Consider the following 17,742-nt stretch of genomic DNA (forward strand, 5'->3'; position numbering starts at 1 on the left):
GACGCGGGGACACGCTCGGGGGACGAGACATGGGGACACGCTCGGGGGACGAGACGCGGGGACACGTTCGGGGGATGATACATGGGGACACGCTCGGGGGACGATACATGGGGACACGCTCGGGGGACGAGACATGGGGACACGCTCGGGGGACGAGACGCGGGGACACGCTCGGGGGACGAGACATGGGGATACGCTCGGGGGACGAGACATGGGGACACGCTCGGGGGACGAGACGCGGGGACACGCTCGGGGGACGAGACATGGGGACACGCTCGGGGGACGAGACGCGGGGACATGCTCGGGGGACGATACATGGGGACACGCTCGGGGGACGAGACATGGGGACACGCTCGGGGGACGAGGCTCGGGGACACGCTCGGGGGACGAGACATGGGGACACGCTCGGGGGAGGAGACGCGGGGACACGCTCGGGGGACGAGGCTCGGGGGATGAGACATGGGGACACGCTCGGGGGACGAGACACGGGGACACGCTCGGGGGACGAGGCTCGGGGGACGAGACATGGGGACACGCTCGGGGGACGAGGCTCGGGGGACGAGACATGGGGACACGCTCGGGGGACGAGACGCGGGGGACGAGACGCGGGGACACGCTCGGGGAACGAGACGTGGGGACACGCTCTGGGGACGAGACGCGGGGACACGCTCTGGGGACGAGATGCGGGGACACGCTCTGGGGACGAGACGCGGGGACACGCTCGGGGGACGAGATGCGGGGACACGCTCGGTGGATGAGACATGGGGACACGCTCGGTGGACGAGACATGGGGACACGCTCGGGGGACGAGGCTCGGGGGACGAGACGCGGGGACATGCTCGGGGGACGAGACATGGGGACACGCTCGGGGGACGAGACGCGGGGACACGCTCGGGGGACGATACATGGGGACACGCTCGGGGGACGATACATGGGGACACGCTCGGGGGACGAGACATGGGGACACGCTCGGGGGACGATACATGGGGACACGCTCGGGGGACGAGACATGGGGACACGCTCGGGGGAGGAGACGCGGGGACACGCTCGGGGGAGGAGACGCGGGGACACGCTCGGGGGACGAGACGTGGGGACACGCTCGCGAGCTTCGCAGTGTTCCACAGCACGGCTCCGCTGGCGGCTCCAAATAATTTTATCTCCCCTAGTAAATAGGATCGCGAAGAGTCTCCCCTGAAATTTGAAATTGCCACCTTCAACAATGTTGAGTGTTTAATGGTACAAAATAATTTACAAAGTCTTTGCAAGAAAAAGATTTCCAAAATGCAAACGTACCGAGCAGAAATCTCCGCCCGTTTGGGATGCGCATCGAGAGTCCCACACAGCGTTACGTCCCCGGCTGGAGTTCGGTGGCCCGAGCTCATTGCAGCCACGGGGCTGGCAACCCAGAACGTGCGTACTCGCCCGGCACACCACACCCAGGATACCTCTCGCTCTACTGGCCGTGGCTGCGTCTTGTCACACGTCAATGCTGTAGCCAACCGGCAGGAACCCACAAAATGTGCGAATGAGAAATTGAGCCTTGGGTTTTGTTGACTGAACGTAATGCACAACCAGCGGGAGCACTGTGTTCAGTGAACGAATGAGCAGCGTGAATGAGCGGATGCGACAACGCCACCGGCCAACTCACAAACGGCTCGCACGTTTGCGTACACACACACGCATACACGAGCACACACAAGACAAAGATCCCCTGTGTAGCCTTTTAGCAGACTGCTGGGGAAAGTGCTGTTAGCGAGTAGCACCTATGAAGGCCGACACGGCACACGAGGGCGTGGGTGGCCAACACCACGCCCGGCCGTCTTTGTATCCCCAGTGGCGATGTTTACACATCGCACCAGGTACTCATTTGAGTGGGAATCTAATGGTTCAAATAATCTTCACTGGTGAGGCCATGAGCGGGAATCAAACTCATGTCCCCGAGTTAATAGCACAGCCTGCTAAACGCTACACAATTGCAAAAATAATACAAAGATCCCCCGAAAAGACTGTAGGGCAAGTGCTGTTAGCGAGCACCTATAAAGGCCAGCACGGCACACGAGGGGGTGGGTGGCCAACACCACGCCCGGCCGCTTTTGTCTCCCTCATAGCGATGTTTACACATCGCATCAGGTATTCATTTGAGGCTGAGTCGACCTAGGGGAGGCCCACGACCGGTTAAAATAATCGTCACTGGTGTTGGCCGTGAGCGGAAATCGAACTCGGGTCGCCGGGTTCGCAGCGCAGCGCGCTAACCACTACACTACCGCTCCCCACACACTATTGCTCACACACAGACGGACAAACGCCTAAACAACACGAGGCGTTTCGGGGCACTACATCTCACAGCTACAGCCACACTGACGCACGCGCACACACAGCCACATGTTTAACCCCGGCGTGGCCGCCGAACGAGCACGGTGTTGCACATTCCTCCACAAGAACCCCATTTCCTGCCGATGCTTCTGCACAACATCAAAACCCACGGGTGTGTGTGCAGACACAGAAGGCGCCCTTCCCCCTCCGGCTTCATCACATGAGACCGAACGCTAACGAGGATCTCGTGCAAATCCATCCAGCGGCCTGGCTTGGCCGGTGTCAAGAGATGTTCCAAGCGTCGTGCTCCACTCGTGACGCAGGCCAAGGGTGGAGCTACCCGAGTAGTGAGCGGGGCTATAGGGCAAGGTTGAGGGGCTACCTGGGTAGTGAGAGGGGCTACCTAAGTAGGGGGCGGGGCTACCTAAGTAGGGGGCGGGGCTACTGGCGTAATAGGCAGGGCTACCCGAATAGTGGGTGGGGCTAACTGAGTAGCGGTAGGTGGCCAATCACAAGGCAACTACTTCTCTTCAATAAAATCTGGATTAAACAAAAAAAGACACCCCAACCCCCTCTGTCGCCTGACCACGTTGGCTGCAGAGCCAAAATCTTTGCTTCCAGGCGGCGATCGTTGACATTTCAAACTAAACTTTTTTTTTTATTTTAACAGGCAAGGCCCCATTGAGCAAAATAGTAGCTCTTGTTCAGAAGCAACCTGGCTTACACAAACGATAGCCCAACCAAGTGGCTTACCATCCCGCGAAAATGTAAAGCGGCCAAAGCCTCAACGCGTCATGTTGATTATTCATGTGGAGGGGAAAACCAGAAGACACGGAGAAAAAGTCCACGTTACTATGGGGAGAGAACACGCAAACTCCAAATATACAGCAGGCGTCATCACAGGCTTGGGATCGAACCCACAACCTTCTGTACACCAGGCGAGGTAGCCCCATGGTGGAGCCAATAAGGATGTCAAACGCCGAGTTTGTAACAAAGCAGGCACTAAGTGCCGAGGCAACATCACTGCACTGTACTACGCCAAGGCCTCGTTGAGCGAAAATACCACGAACCTCGAGTTAGGGCTTAACCGTCTTAACGCCGATACGGGGGCCCTGGTAAGCAGGGCAGTGGCGTTCAGAATAAGCACCTCCTCATTCGAGACAAACATCTTCGCACCCCTGGCTTTGGGCATTCCTCCTCGACGCCGCCAATGTCAACCATCAACCGCATCGAGAACATCACCACCAGGCCCATGCGCAACGCATCTTGAATGGACAATTAACGGCGCGAGGGACAGGAGTTCGAACGTGGTCGCGCAACCCAAACTATGGAGCCGCACAGCGAACGCCACTGCAGTCTGGAGGCGGAAGAGACATAATCCCTCTCTGCTGAAGCTCGAGAAGCTCCCTGCACAACATTGCTGCCATGGCACCTGAGAAACTGAATGCCCCTCAGATGCTCAGAGAAAACCACGCATGCACACACGCGTGTCAAAGCGCGTGTGTAGGTGTGATGCGAGCGCGCACTTGTGTGCGTGCATGTGTCGTCGAGGTGAGTGATAGTGTAGCGGTTAGCGCACCGCGCTACGAACCCGGCGGCCCCAGTTCGATTCCCGCTCACGGTCAACACAGGTGTCGATTATGTGGACCGGTCCTGGGCCTCCCCTAGGTCGACTCAGCCTCAAATGAGTACCTGGTGCGGTGCGTAGTAAACATCGGCACTGGGGAGACAAAGGCGGTTGGGCGTGGTGCTGGCCACCCGCCCCTTCGTGTGCCGTGCCAGCCTTAATAGGTGCCCGCAAACAGCACGTGCCCCGACAGTCTGTTCAGGCTACATGGGGGATCTTTGTCTTTGTTTGCGCAGGCGAGACGCGCGCCATCGCCCTCGCGGCGGCCTCTGCGCCCGGCGGTCCCCGGCCGCCCATTATGCGGTCGCTTTGTCCGCGGTGGCGCTCCCTCGCCACGCAGTTGCCCCCCTCCCCCCCTCCCAAGCCGATTAACGCCGCGGGCCATCGGGGGTCTTAATTGGGACGTCGGGAGGAGGCTGCGTCGCTAATTGATTGCTTTGCTCCACCGTGGGCCGCGCGTGCCGCTGGGACCACTTCAGATTCACTGACGAAACCGCTGCTGCTGCTATTGGTGCGTCTGTGATTGTTGGACACAGCGCGAGCGAGCAGAAATTTAAACGGTCTGGGGGGTGGGGGAGTTATCTTAATAATTCTTATTTTTTGTCAACAGGGGGAAAACTAAAATTTAGATTTAAGCCCGGTGGACATTTCTGAGGAAAGTTGTGGGTTTTGTAGGCTTGTTAATTTATTCATTCATTAAAATCTCGCGTGATCCCTCAAAGGTGGAACGCCTCTCGTTTGCACGAGCATCCACAACACAAAATGGACAGGCAGCGACGCAGACAAAGATCTCCCGTGTCGCCGCCACAGCGAGTTCGGGGCGAGCAGCACCTGGCAGGGCGGCACGGCACACGAAGAGGGTGAGTGTGGCCAGCACCACGCCGGTCGCCTTTATCTCCCCAGTGCCGATGTTTACTACGCACAGCACCAGGCACTCATTTGAGGCTGAGTCGACCTAGGGGAGGCCCAGGACCGGTTCACATAATCGGCACCGGTGTTGACCGTGAGCGGGAATCGAACTGGGGTCGCCGGGTTCGTAGCGCAGCGCAAAACCCGCTATGCGATCACTCCCCACACACACACGCGCATACACACACGCATGTCAGAGTTCCCAAGGCCTAGAGTTCTACGTTAAAGTGTCTCTGTCAAATGATCTCTGAGACGGATGTGCCCACCTCCATATGGGGGCCTAATCCAGCGACGGAGACTGCACATTCCTATGGCAAGAACCGTTATGATCCACAGGACAATTATTCAACTGCCCACAAACATTCACGTGAATCTGACCGTCACACATCTGACTGTCAACCGATTAGGCGCCCACCACCAGTGCGGCATTTACGCCTCACGGGGGGTAAAGGGGGCCAACCTTCCGCAGCTGCTCGCACATCCGACCCCGTTCCCGTCCGCGTCTCATGGCCCCGACCGTCAGCGGGACGGGGCAAGCAGCGTCACCGCCATGTCGACCTCGGGTCAGATCGCAAGCACCACAGAGCCAGCCGAGAGGGCCCTGGGAGCGCGACGGTGGCATAGGCCGGCGAGCGGGGTGGGGGGCGCGGTGGGGACGATGGCGCCGTCGCCGGGAGACGTGACCGATATCTCCAAGCACCGGCGGTGCCGACGACGAATCGCGCCGGGCGCGATCGAACCCCTCGTAGCTCGCCAGCTCGGCAGGGTCTGGGCGCTCTGGCGATTGTTCGGTGAGTGGCAGGCGTCGTGGCGGCCATGAGGCCACTGGGTGGCGCCACAGCAATGGGTGCAGTCCAAAGGTAGGTTGGGTCCCGGCTCGCCGAACTTAGCCTCAGGAATTGGATCCATCTCTGCTGAGATTTGAGTGTCATATCGTATTTTTTGGGGGGGGGGGGGGCTGTCTCCAGTTCCTCTTCGGTTTTCCTTCGACTTGCAACTCATCACAAATTGAATTGGCCAAACATCTCAAATGCAGGACCCCTCCTCAAAATATGGTGTCAAGACTCGGCCCTTCCCGCAGGATTCATCGTCAGTGATATTTATTTTTTATACGTTTACATTGTGCGGCATTGGAACGAGCCGTCACGAGCACACGGCGAGCGGGAGAGACGAGGCGAGCGGGAAACACGGAGAGTGTGAGTGTGAAAGCAAGGAGGAGGAGTCGCGGGTGCAGAATGAACGGGAGCACGAGCAGGGGCGCTGTGGAGGAGGAAGAGAGGGATGGGGGGGGGCAGCCACAGACGACAGCGAGCGTGGTGAGCTATAAATAGCCTGGGGGCAGGCGGCCACCGCCTGCACCGAGCCAGCCCACAGCGCTCCCCCAGCCCACAGCGCTCCCACAGCGCTCCCCCAGCCCACAGCGCTCCACCCCCACTGCCCCCCCTCTCCACCCCCACTGCTCCCCCCCTCTCCACCCCCACTGCCCCCCCCCTCTCCACCCCCACTGCCCCCCCTCTCCACCCCCACTGCCCCTCCCCTCTCCACCCCCACTGCCCCCCCCCTCTCCACCCCCACTGCCTCCCCCCTCTCCAACCCCACTGCCCCCCCCTCTCCACCCCCACTGCCCCCCCTCTCCACCCCCACTGCCTCCCCCTCTCCACCCCCACTGCCCCCCCCCCTCTCCACCCCCACTGCCCACCCCCTCTCCTCCCCCACTGCCCCTCCCCTCTCCTCCCCCACTGCCCCTCCCCTCTCCACCCCCACTGCCCCTCCCCTCTCCACCCCCACTGCCCCTCCCCTCTCCACCCCACTGCCCCCCCCTCTCCACCCCCACTGCCCCCCCTCCTCCACCCCCACTGCCCCCCCTCTCCACCCCCACTGCCCCTCCCCTCTCCACCCCACTGCCCCCCCCTCTCCACCCCCACTGCCCCTCCCCTCTCCACCCCCACTGCCCCCCCCCTCTCCACCCCCACTGCTCCCCCCCCTTTCCACCCCCACTGCCCCCCCCCTCTCCACCCCCACTGCCCCCCCCTCTCCACCCCACTGCCCCCCCCTCTCCACCCCACTGCCCCCCCCTCTCCACCCCCACTGCTCCCCCCTCTCCACCCCACTGCCCCCCCCTCTCCACCCCCACTGCCCCTCTCCACCCCCACTGCCCCCCCCCTCTCCACCCCCACTGCTCCCCCCCCTTTCCACCCCCACTGCCCCCCCCTCTCCACCCCCACTGCCCCTCCCCTCTCCACCCCCACTGCCCATCCCCTCTCCACCCCACTGCCCCCCCCCCTCTCCACCCCCACTGCTCCCCCCCCCTTTCCACCCTCACTGCCCCCCCCCCCTCTCCACCCCCACTGCCCCCCCCTCTCCACCCCCACTGCCCCTCCCCTCTCCACCCCACTGCCCCCCCCTCTCCACCCCCACTGCCCCCCCCCTCTCCACCCCACTGCTCCCCCCTCTCCACCCCCACTGCCGCCCCCTCTCCACCCCACTGCCCCTCCCCTCTCCACCCCCACTGCCCCCCCCTCTCCACCCCCACTGCCCCCCCCTCTCCACCCCCCTGCTCCCCCCTCTCCACCCCACTGCTCCCCCCTCTCCACCCCCACTGCCCCCCCCCTCTCCACCCCACTGCCCCTCCCCTCTCCACCCCACTGCCCCCCCCTCTCCACCCCCACTGCCCCCCCTCTCCAACCCCCCTCTCCACCCCCACTGCTCCCCCCTCTCCACCCCCACTGCCGCCCCCCCTCTCCACCCCACTGCCCCTCCCCTCTCCACCCCCACTGCCCCCCCCCCCTCTCCACCCCCACTGCTCCCCCTCTCCACCCCACTGCCCCTCCCCTCTCCACCCCCACTGCCCCCCCCTCTCCACCCCCACTGCTCCCCCTCTCCACCCCCCTGCTCCCCCCTCTCCACCCCACTGCCCCTTCCCACCCCCACTGCTCCCCCTCTCCACCCCCCTGCTCCCCCCTCTCCACCCCCACTGCTCCCCCTCTCCACCCCCACTGCCCCCCCCACTCCACCCCCCTGCTCCCCCACTCCACCCCCACTGCCCCCCCACTCCACCCCCACTGACCCCCCTCTCCACCCCCACTGCTCCCCCTCTCCACCCCCCTGCTCCCCCCTCTCCACCCCCACTGCTCCCCCTCTCCACCCCCACTGCCCCCCCCCACTCCACCCCCCTGCTCCCCCACTCCACCCCCACTGCCCCCCCTCTCCACCCCCACTTTTCCTCCCTCTCCATTACCAAACCACGCCCGTCCCATCCGCCACGAGGAGTGCAGTAAGAGGGGGCCGTGGCGAGAGGGAGACGAGTGGGGGAGGCCTCGTCTCAGAGTTCTCGCAGCACTGCGAGCCAACAGCGGAGAACAACAGTGGGCAGCGGTGGGGAGAGGAGGGCAGTTGCCACTTATAAATGTCGCTGCTTGACTCGGCACCGTGACTGAGACCGCACCGAGACTCTGCTCCCTCCCCTGCCTCCAGAAAAACAATTCCTAATCAATTTCAAGACCTTCAACATTCTCCGCGCACTCACCCCCCTGTCTAGATCTCCCCTCTCGTCCCCACTCTATTCTCCCCTCCACGCTCCCCCTCCGCTCCAGCTAGCGAGGCTCTCCTTGGAAGTCTCCCCAAGTCACGCGTCGCTCGCCAAGAGGAGGGTCGTGCATTCTCCCCTCAAAGGGCCCTTTTAGTCGGCAGCGCAAGAGCAATCGGTCATTGGAGTGCGACCACTGTGCAGGGCTAATCCTCTATACACTGGCCGAGTAAGAAACGCAGCATTTCCCTCCTGGTGCATCATGGGAGGCGGCTTATGCTTTTGGCCCAAGGGGACGCCCAAACAGGAGATGGAGCGATGCAATCGGGGCGCATGCGAGAGCCAGATAAGATTGTGGGCGCACATGCGAGGCCGCTGTGGCCACCGCGTGAGGGTTGCGAGACGCCAGCGCTGGGGACGGACGGACGGACAGACGGCAGACCGAGCGAGCGAGCGCCATGACACCATGAGGGCTCCAAGGTCGTCTGGGGGACCAGACGACCTGGACCACCTCGCTTGATATGCAGGGGGACGCCTGTATATTTGGAGTTGGCATGTTCTCCCTGTTGTTGCGTGGATTTTTCTCCGAGTCCTCCGGTTTTTCCCTCCACATTTAGAATCAACATCACGCGTTTAGAGTATTCGGCTGCTATACATTTCCACACGATGATAAAACACTTCTTTGAGCTTTCACTTGTGGCCAGGTCGCTTCTGAAAAATAGATACTTAGCTCAGTGGGCTGTACCTGGGAAAAGAAAAAATAGTTCATAGCTTTAAAAATAGTAGTTCTTTAGTCTCCAGGCGGCCGAGTGATTTTGAGGTGCGAACACACCCCGAGCCGGCACCGCCGCGGTCCTGGGTTCGAGTCCGTGTTTGAGGCGCCGGTGATTTAAGTGGCTACCCGAGCATGAAGAGTCGGGCATCTTGGCCTCATCGTAAAGAATCCCCGCATTGCGTGAACTTTGTCTCTGCGCTTACATCGTGGCTACATTTCCAGCTCTGACACTTAAAAGTAGCGGTTTTACTGTCGTAAGGCGACCGATGCTCTCAGTGGCTGCCAGCAAAGCGCTGCACTCCCCGTCCACCCCCTCCTCCACTGCGTGGGACAGTGGAAATCCAAAGGCATCTCGGATGTAGCTCTGTGATATCCACTTCAGTGGACTGTCTCGATAATCACTGATCCCGAGAGAGACTCGAGTGGCTTCTTGACCTCGTGACGCCAAAAACACAAGAGGGATTAAATTGGGGGGGGAATATAAATAAAAAGTAAAAAAATTTAAGTAATATTAAACAGGTTGTGCTCATCGCTACTTCGCAGAGGAGACGATGGCTCTCTAATGGTGAAGCTCCCACCTTGCTGCCCGAACGATGATCTCCCCTGCAGGCCCCGCAGCCAGTGATGAACATTCAAAATTACTCTGGCAGGAGCCGGCCTATTTACATGGTAACCGGTTTCCCACAACGCGGTTTCGCCGTTTATTTTTGTTATCGACCATCGTAAGATGATCAACGTCATTCAGACATTCGTCCGTTCACTCGTGACACACAGCCAGCGAAGGACCGTGCGACCTGTTGCGACAGCGTTCACTTGAAGTGCTCTTGGGTGCCATGCACCGGCATCTGCGGTGATCCCTCGAGCTGCGGACATTGCGTGAAGAAAGGCAACCTTTGGGATTGCACTGAACGACGGGCAGAGGAGAAGTGAGAGAGGGCTCCAGAAGCGGCCGTCAACGGCTCGGAGGGGGCGGTCGACGGGGCGGGTGGACTCGCAATCGAGGAGGACGTCCGGCGCAGAGATGGAGCAGTGGAAACTGCCGCGGCCCTCGTCCAGCAGCGGCTCGACCACGGCCGCCGGTCGCTCGTCGGGAACAGCGGAACTCGTCGGAGGGTTCCCCCGGTCGCCGGACGGGACGCACGCGGTGTCCCGCCCGGTGGACCCCTTGGAACCGCAGCCGGCGTTCCCCTCCTCGTCCCACAATCTGCCATCTGCGCCTTTCCTGTTTAGCGAACGCGGCGGGGCCTGCCCTTTGTTAATTCGATTTGTTTGTCTACGTTTCGTATTTTATCCGTTTCAATCGGGGGGGGGGGGCGGGGGGGGGGGGATGCGGAGGTGGTGGGTTGGGAGAGGGGGGAGGCCTTGTGGAAATATATTTTTCCAACGCTGTAAAATGGCTGGGCAAACAGCGTCACGAGGGCGGCTTCCCTGGGCGGCACACGACCCAGAACTCATCACCCACTCTATAGCCCAGACCCAGAACTCATCACCCACTCTATAGCTCAGACCCAGAACTCATCACCCACTCTATAGCCTAGACCCAGAACTCATCACCCACTCTATAGCCCAGACCCAGAACTCATCACCCACTCTATAGCCCAGACCCAGAACTCATCACCCACTCTATAGCCCAGACCCAGAATTCATCACCCACTCTATAGTCCAGACCCAGAACTCATCACCCACTCTATAGCCCAGACCCAGAACTCATCACCCACTCTATAGCCCAGATCCAGAACTCATCACCCACTCTATAGCCCAGACCCAGAACTCATCACCCACTCTATAGCCCAGACCCAGAACTCATCACCCACTCTATAGCCCAGGCCCAGAACTCATCACCCACTCTATAGCCCAGACCCAGAACTCATCACCCACTCTATAGCCCAGACCCAGAACTCATCACCCACTCTATAGCCCAGACCCAGAACTTATCACCCACTCTATAGCCCAGACCCAGAACTCATCACCCACTCTATAGCCCAGACCCAGAATTCATCACCCACTCTATAGCCCAGACCCAGAGGGTGGGGAGGGGCTGGGTGGGGAGGGTGGGGCTGGGGGTGGTGTGGGAGGGGTGGGGCTGGGTGGAGAGGGGCTGGTTACCCCGTGGTGCCCTTATAAACCTACTCGTGCCGGCTTGCGCACGCCCTTATAGTCGGGCATATTTGCGGAATACACCACGCTGCCGTTGACCCTGGCCATTGACCGAGCAACCCAACGTTCCTACCAGCTCCCTCCGCAGGAATGTGTTTTTTACGTGATCAATCCCATAAAACCTTTGTTGTGAATAATATCGGTCGCGAAAGCCTGCGTGTTAAAACTGCCTTCCGCCAGCCGCCCTTGCTGTCGACTCCCTGCCTTTGTTCATGGTCAGCCTCGAGACCTTCCCCTTCTGCTGTGTTCCACTGCCGCTCTCTCTCTCTCTACAAAATCATAATTCCCACCGTTTTGGTTAGGCTCTCTCGCCGCTACATGAATCCACACTGCACTGCACCGCATGGTAGAGAGCGCCGATGAGACAGTGGCTAAATCACGTGGACAGCTTTATGCTGGATTCAGAATGGAACCTAATGAATAAATATTCGTAAAAAAAATGTACCCCCTACTACAGCGTTTTAAACATCGCTCTCAACCAAACACGGCGCTCGCAAGCGGCCGCTCTCTTTGCGACGAGGGAGTTTAGCTGCGGCCGCAAAGGCCGCAGCTAAACTCCCGCTGCTACTGTCGCCGTCCCCGCCGCAGCCATCGCAACGTGGCGCGCTATCGCCCACGACGATCGCCCGCAGTGGCGGGGATCGTGTTAGCGGCACCGCCGCCGCTTCCCCTCCCTCCACCGCCACCGCCCGAGCGTCTCGGACGCTGCCACCTGGCAGCAGCCCCGCGGCGGCGTCGCTTACCCCCCACCCGCCTCCCCGCCCCCCATCTGGAGCGACGGTGCGGTGGTGCGCCCAGAGACCAATCGGCGCGTCGCGGGCGACGATGCGGGGGAGCCGCCATGGTCGGAAAGAGACTCGAGCCACGGCGGGAGAGTTGCAAGAGTTCAAATTCTGGCCGAAGAAAATCGATTCTCCCCCCATCCCCGACTGATCAGACCCGGAGAGTGGGGCCCAGGCAGCTGGCTGCTCAAACAAATGTCGCCTGTTCAGAAGGCCGACTGTGATCACGATTGTGGATGGAGAGATCCCTGCGTGCGCATTTCTTCTTCCGTTCGTAATCCACTGCTGCCTCGAAGGCCTCCCCGTACCACATCGGCCGTCGGGGTTGTTTGACCATACTTCACCATGCTGGCCGGCGTAAGTTGGCGATGGGGGGGGGGGGGGGGGGGCGCGGGACTGGTGCAGGTCCCAACCAAGGACTCCGCTAGCGCCGGGCAGATTCGGTGCAGTGCTTTCAGTTCTGCATCCGTGGCTCCACCGCACCCACATTAATTACTATCAGCCAAAATTCACCAATTATTGAATAATTGTCTCATACAGTACTGTCCCAAGCGCTTGGTGGCACAGTGGCAAGCACACTGCACTAACGACCTACCAAGCTGAGATTGATACCTGTCCCCAGGGGTGGTTTGAATTGGTCCTGGGGTAAACACCCCCTCTCCCCACTTCACGTTTTACTCCACGTTTTTTAATTATAAAACTAAACTATTTTTATGTTGCCAGGTATAGCTCAGCTATATCTCCATATAGCTGAGCTATATGGAGATCTTTTTCAGAAGCGACCTGGCCATCACAAATGATAGTTCAATGACGTGGCTTATCACATGGAGTCCATTCTAAATGTGCAAGCGAAATAACCGTAAGACCCAGATACAATTCCAAGCGACCACGAGGAGAGAGACACGCAAACTCCAAATGTACAGCAGGTGTCAGGGTCCGGATCTAACCCACGACCTCCTCCAGACCAGGCGAGGGAGTTAACATCTCGCCACTGCAGCGCCCAAATTTCAAATGCGTTCACACAAAGCGACGCTCCACTGAGCGCCGTCTTCGTGATCCGCCAGGATCTCATCGTCCGTGTTTACACTTCGCGTTTCCTTCGCTTGAAATAGCGATGGGAACGCCGCGCCGAGACCGATTTCAGTTCCAAAACGCCGGAAGGGGCGGGTGACTCATACCGTTTGAAGCAGCCTCGGAAAAAAAACACTCAACGTCTGCCCTTGGTTAAAAACGCCAGCAAGCGATTCCCGCACGGGGCGGCGCAGAAAGTAGGTTGCCCTCCCTGTGCCAAGCACGGCTCGTAAGTGGCTGCTCTGCTCGCTACGCCGCTGTGCCCGCTCTCTACCCTCGCGCCGACAACCTCACGCACCACGCCGCTCACGGCGAGCCCCTTCCCCTCGACGGCAACGTCTCAGGATAGGAGAGAAGCGCCCGCGAGGTGTACGTGCGCCCCCCGCCTGCGCCCCCCCACCCCCTTCCCCGCCCGCCACCCGCCTCACCTGCTGTCGACTCTGCTCCTCCAGGTTAAGCTTCACCTCCAGCGACTGCCGCGCCTCCAGGAAGGCCTTGCGGTGTTTGCGGTCGGCCATGAAGTAGGAGATGATGCCCACGATGATGGCGCACATGTAAATGGCGACGTTCGCCAGCAGCTGTGGGTGGGGGCGGGATGGGGGGGGGGAAGACACGGGGGGGAGGTCAGGCTCTGTGTCTCACTGCAAGAGAAAAGATCAGCTCACCGTTTGATTCCTTCTCATTGTGTTCGCTTAATGTACGTCTTTCGCACTGTAGCCAACCGTGCTAACACAAGTGGGGCATGGGATGGTCATGGCTATCGATGGGATCGTGCCCTCGCCTGGTATTCAGGAGGTTGTGGGTTCGATCCCGACCCTGATGCCTGCTGTATATTTGGAGTTTGCGTCTCTCTCTCTCTCACCGTGGAGATGTTAACTACCTCACCTGGTATGCAGGAGGTCGTGGGTTCGATCCCGACCCTGATGCCTGCTGTATATTTGGAGTTTGTGTGTCTCTCTCTCTCCCCGTGGAGATGTTAACTACCTCGCCTGGTATGAAGGAGGTCGTGGGTTCGAACCTGACCCTGATGCCTGCTGTATATTTGGAGTTTGCGTGTCTCTCTCTCCCCGTGCCCGCGCAAACTCCAAATTTAGAATCAACATCACGTGTTTAGAGCCTTTGGCGGCCCAGGTGGCGCCCCGCGAGGACACGGGGAGGGGGGGGGATTGGGGTGGTTATGGGAGCTCAAGCATCTACAGCCCAATACCACCATCACCATCATCACTACCACCACCACCATCATCACTACCACCAGCACCACAAAGATCCACCCCCCCGCCCCGTGTGGCCTTCAACAGATTGTTAGGGCAAGTGCTGTTAGCGAGCATCTACAACCACAATCATGGTGAGAAGGTATAGGATAGGCGAGAGGTTGTATATAGGTCAGAGGTGATAGGTAGGCGACAGGGTAGGGGTAGGTGACATGGTAGGGGTAGGCGACAGGGTAGGGGTAGGTGACAGGGTAGGGGTAGGTGACATGGTAGGGGTAGGTGACAGGGTAGGGGTAGGTGACATGGTAGGGGTAGGTGACATGGTAGGGGTAGGTGACAGGGTGGGGGTAGGTGACAGGGTGGGGGTAGGTGGCAGGGTAGGGGTAGGTGACATGGTAGGGGTAGGTGACATGGTAGGGGTAGGTGACATGGTAGGGGTAGGTGACAGGGTAGGGGTAGGTGACATGGTATGGGTAGGTGACAGGGTAGGGGTAGGTGCTGGTGAGGCCTTTAAGTTGCCGTGCTATTTATTTGTTTCCAAGTTTGGCTAAATTAATCCTTTTATGAATTTCGCCGGATTCCTCCAGGGCGAGTCCCGGAATATTAACAGGACGGTGAGGACACCTTGATCACGGGTAACAGTGTCCGCGGAACCCTGCGTGTGAAACGTGCCAAAGTGTCGTTAATCTCGAGCCATCTCCACGAGAGTTCATCATGACACCAGCGGAGAGGGACAGACCCCGCCAGGGCGAACGGATTGCCGCTTCCATCGCTTACATGGATGGCGTTGCAAGTCCTGCACTGCTCCTTGAGCAACAGCGTCAGCCATACGCTCAGCCCATTTCATTTCGACGCATTCTCTACCGGAGCTGTCGCGCTCCCCGTGTTAGGGACAGACGGACAGAGAGACAGACGGACGGAGAGACAAACGGATAGAGAGACAGACGGATAGAGAGACAAACGGACAGAGAGACAGATGGACAGAGAACAGACGGACAAAGAGACAGACGGACAGAGAGACAGACGGATAGAGAGACAGACGGACAGAGAGTCAGATTGATAGACAAACAGAGAGCCAGACCTACGGGGTCCGGCCGAGGGCCGCGAGGTCCGGCCAAGGGCCGCCGAGGGCCGTGAGGTCCGACCGCGACCGCCCCCGCAGAGTAAACAGGAAGCCGGCGCGGGCGGCCCCGAGACCCCCGGCCCAACTTTAATTTTAGTTTGCGTGTGACGCGGGACATTCGGCGGCGGAATGTTCTCTCGGAACAATAAGAGGCGGGCGCGCTTGTTTGTTTCACGTTCGGAGAAGGGGGGGGACGGTGGAAAAAAAAAATTAATCAAATCGCGAAGTCGCACAATGCGGGGGGCTGCGGGGGAAAAAAAATAACCAGCGGCTCTGCGCGCGAGTTCATTGTGCGGGACAATGGGCGCCGAAGGAATTCCTTCGCGGATTGTTTCGCGTTTTCGATGCGACAGATTCTAGCGGAAGGGATTCGCCACCAAACCGCTGGGGCTCAATGGGAACTTGGAGCGGGCGGAGGGAGGGAGGGGCTCCGGGGGTCACGGTGCAGACCCTGCAGCAGCAGCAGCAGTGGGGAGGCGGAATGCGCTCGCACGGCGCGGCCGGTGCCGAGTGCCAGCAAGCGGAGCGAACGCTCAGGGCACCCGGAGTCGCGACCCGGGGTGAACCGAACATCCCGCTCGGATCGGAGCCCCAATCAACATTCAGCCGCGACGTCACCTCTCCGGCCGGCACAGAATCCCGCGCCTCTCTCGACCGCATCGAAGAATCAGAATCACATACTCTTTGGTTCTTTCGGTAAAGTCACGTAGGTAGAAACTAAAATAAATCACGACGTTTCCGGCGCAACACAAGCGTCTGTCATCAGGTGGGAAAGCACGGTCTGCTGCTGAGGCAGACTGTTTTAAAAGGTTTGAAATAGGTGTTGCGCCTGAAACGTCGTGATTTATATTATTTAATTTCATACCTACGTGACTTTACCGAAAGAACCAAAAAGTATGAATTCCTGCAGTCACGGAAGCCTCGAGTCAATCAGAATCACCTTCTTTGTAATGGAGCAATCCGATGAGCTACAAAGCTCTTGTCCACAGACGTCCGGGGTACTGCCCTCAGGCCTGCAGCGCTCCTCCCGTCTCACTGCACCTTCGCCCGATTAGCAGCACGGTTGGCTACGTACGAAGTTCAACATGCAGACACCGCACACGCATGCGCCTCTCCCCTCCCCCAGTGCGGACGGCTCGGCCGACCGCACCGGAGCCCGCGCGCCACTGGCGAGGCCCAAAACGTCAAACCGCCGCGGTCTGGGCCTGTGCCACGCGTGGTGGAGTCGCGTGGCGAGTTGGGTCGCCCGGCGGTTTCGCGTGGGGGCCGCGCTATGCTCCAGCAGGGGCAAGCGTCTGAGGAAACGCGCGTTTAAGAGTGTTTTGGCTGCTATTGTGAATGGGAAACTTGATAAGCCACTTTGCTGAGCCGCCATTTTCAGCCAGGTCACTTCTGAAAAAGAGCTGCAAAAAATAAACACGAACCATCACGTGACCTTTGATCATCCTAGCAGCGGCTTTTGGCTGGCCGTCGAACAAAGGCGATGACCGCATCACTTTCAGATGTGCTTCTGCGGCCGTCTGGAACGCTCTTCCGTCCGATATTAGGAAGCCACTGGAGCTATGCACCTTTAAATCACGGAGATTGAAAACTAATTTCTTTAGAACTGTCCTTCCCCCACACCTCCGGCTACGTACGGCGTGAAAGAAGTTCAACATACATGCATAAAAAGCTTTCAATTGTTTAGTTTAGGCTCCGATACGGCAGGAGTGGCAAGCGATCTCGGTCGGGACGGCGCTAGCTGGGGCAACCACCATGCAGCACAGGTACTACAGGCTGCTGTGGGGCAATGCTGCGGCCGCAAATATTTATTTTGGAGAAAACCTCAAGGCCCATTTCAATGACGAGCCCTCTGCTCATGCACAACTGCCGGGGGGCTCGGTGACTCTACCAAGGCCACTGCGAACCTCCCCCGAGCCTCCTTAAGGGCGTTATTAATAAATATACAAACAAGACGCAAGCGAGAAGACGATGCTGGTGACGCACGCCGCTGCCACCTGTCATGACGACAAAGGGGCGAGCGGCGCTTGCTCCTGCGGGGCCCGATGGGCACCCTGGCCCGCGTCCACGCCGAAAAGGGGGGGGGGGGGGTAAACGACGGCGATTTGCATTTGCACGCATCTCCCACAGCACCACGTAATGGGCGCCGGTTTCCCTGTGTCGCCAGCGGCGGTGCCAGCGGCGGCAGCGATGCCAGCGGTGGCGGCGCCAGCGGCGGCACTGACAGGAGCGGCAGTGCCGCCAGCGG

General features: G+C 59.8%; 1 protein-coding gene across 4 annotated transcripts in view; it reads right to left on the minus strand.

The window, feature by feature from the left end:
• Nucleotides 1-17,742, minus strand: part of ADCY3 (adenylate cyclase 3) — an 89,804-nt gene that overhangs the window by 51,613 nt on the left and 20,449 nt on the right. For all 4 annotated transcript variants that reach the window (XM_078593405.1, XM_078593404.1, XM_078593403.1 and 1 more), the window contains exon 4: nucleotides 13,589-13,738. In XM_078593405.1, coding sequence (XP_078449531.1) covers nucleotides 13,589-13,738 — 150 coding nt within the window. The remainder of the gene's footprint in view (nucleotides 1-13,588; nucleotides 13,739-17,742) is intronic.

The sequence above is a fragment of the Lampetra planeri genome, chromosome 4 (genome assembly GCF_965212315.1).
Source record: "Lampetra planeri chromosome 4, kcLamPlan1.2.h2, whole genome shotgun sequence".
Taxonomy (NCBI): domain Eukaryota; kingdom Metazoa; phylum Chordata; class Hyperoartia; order Petromyzontiformes; family Petromyzontidae; genus Lampetra; species Lampetra planeri.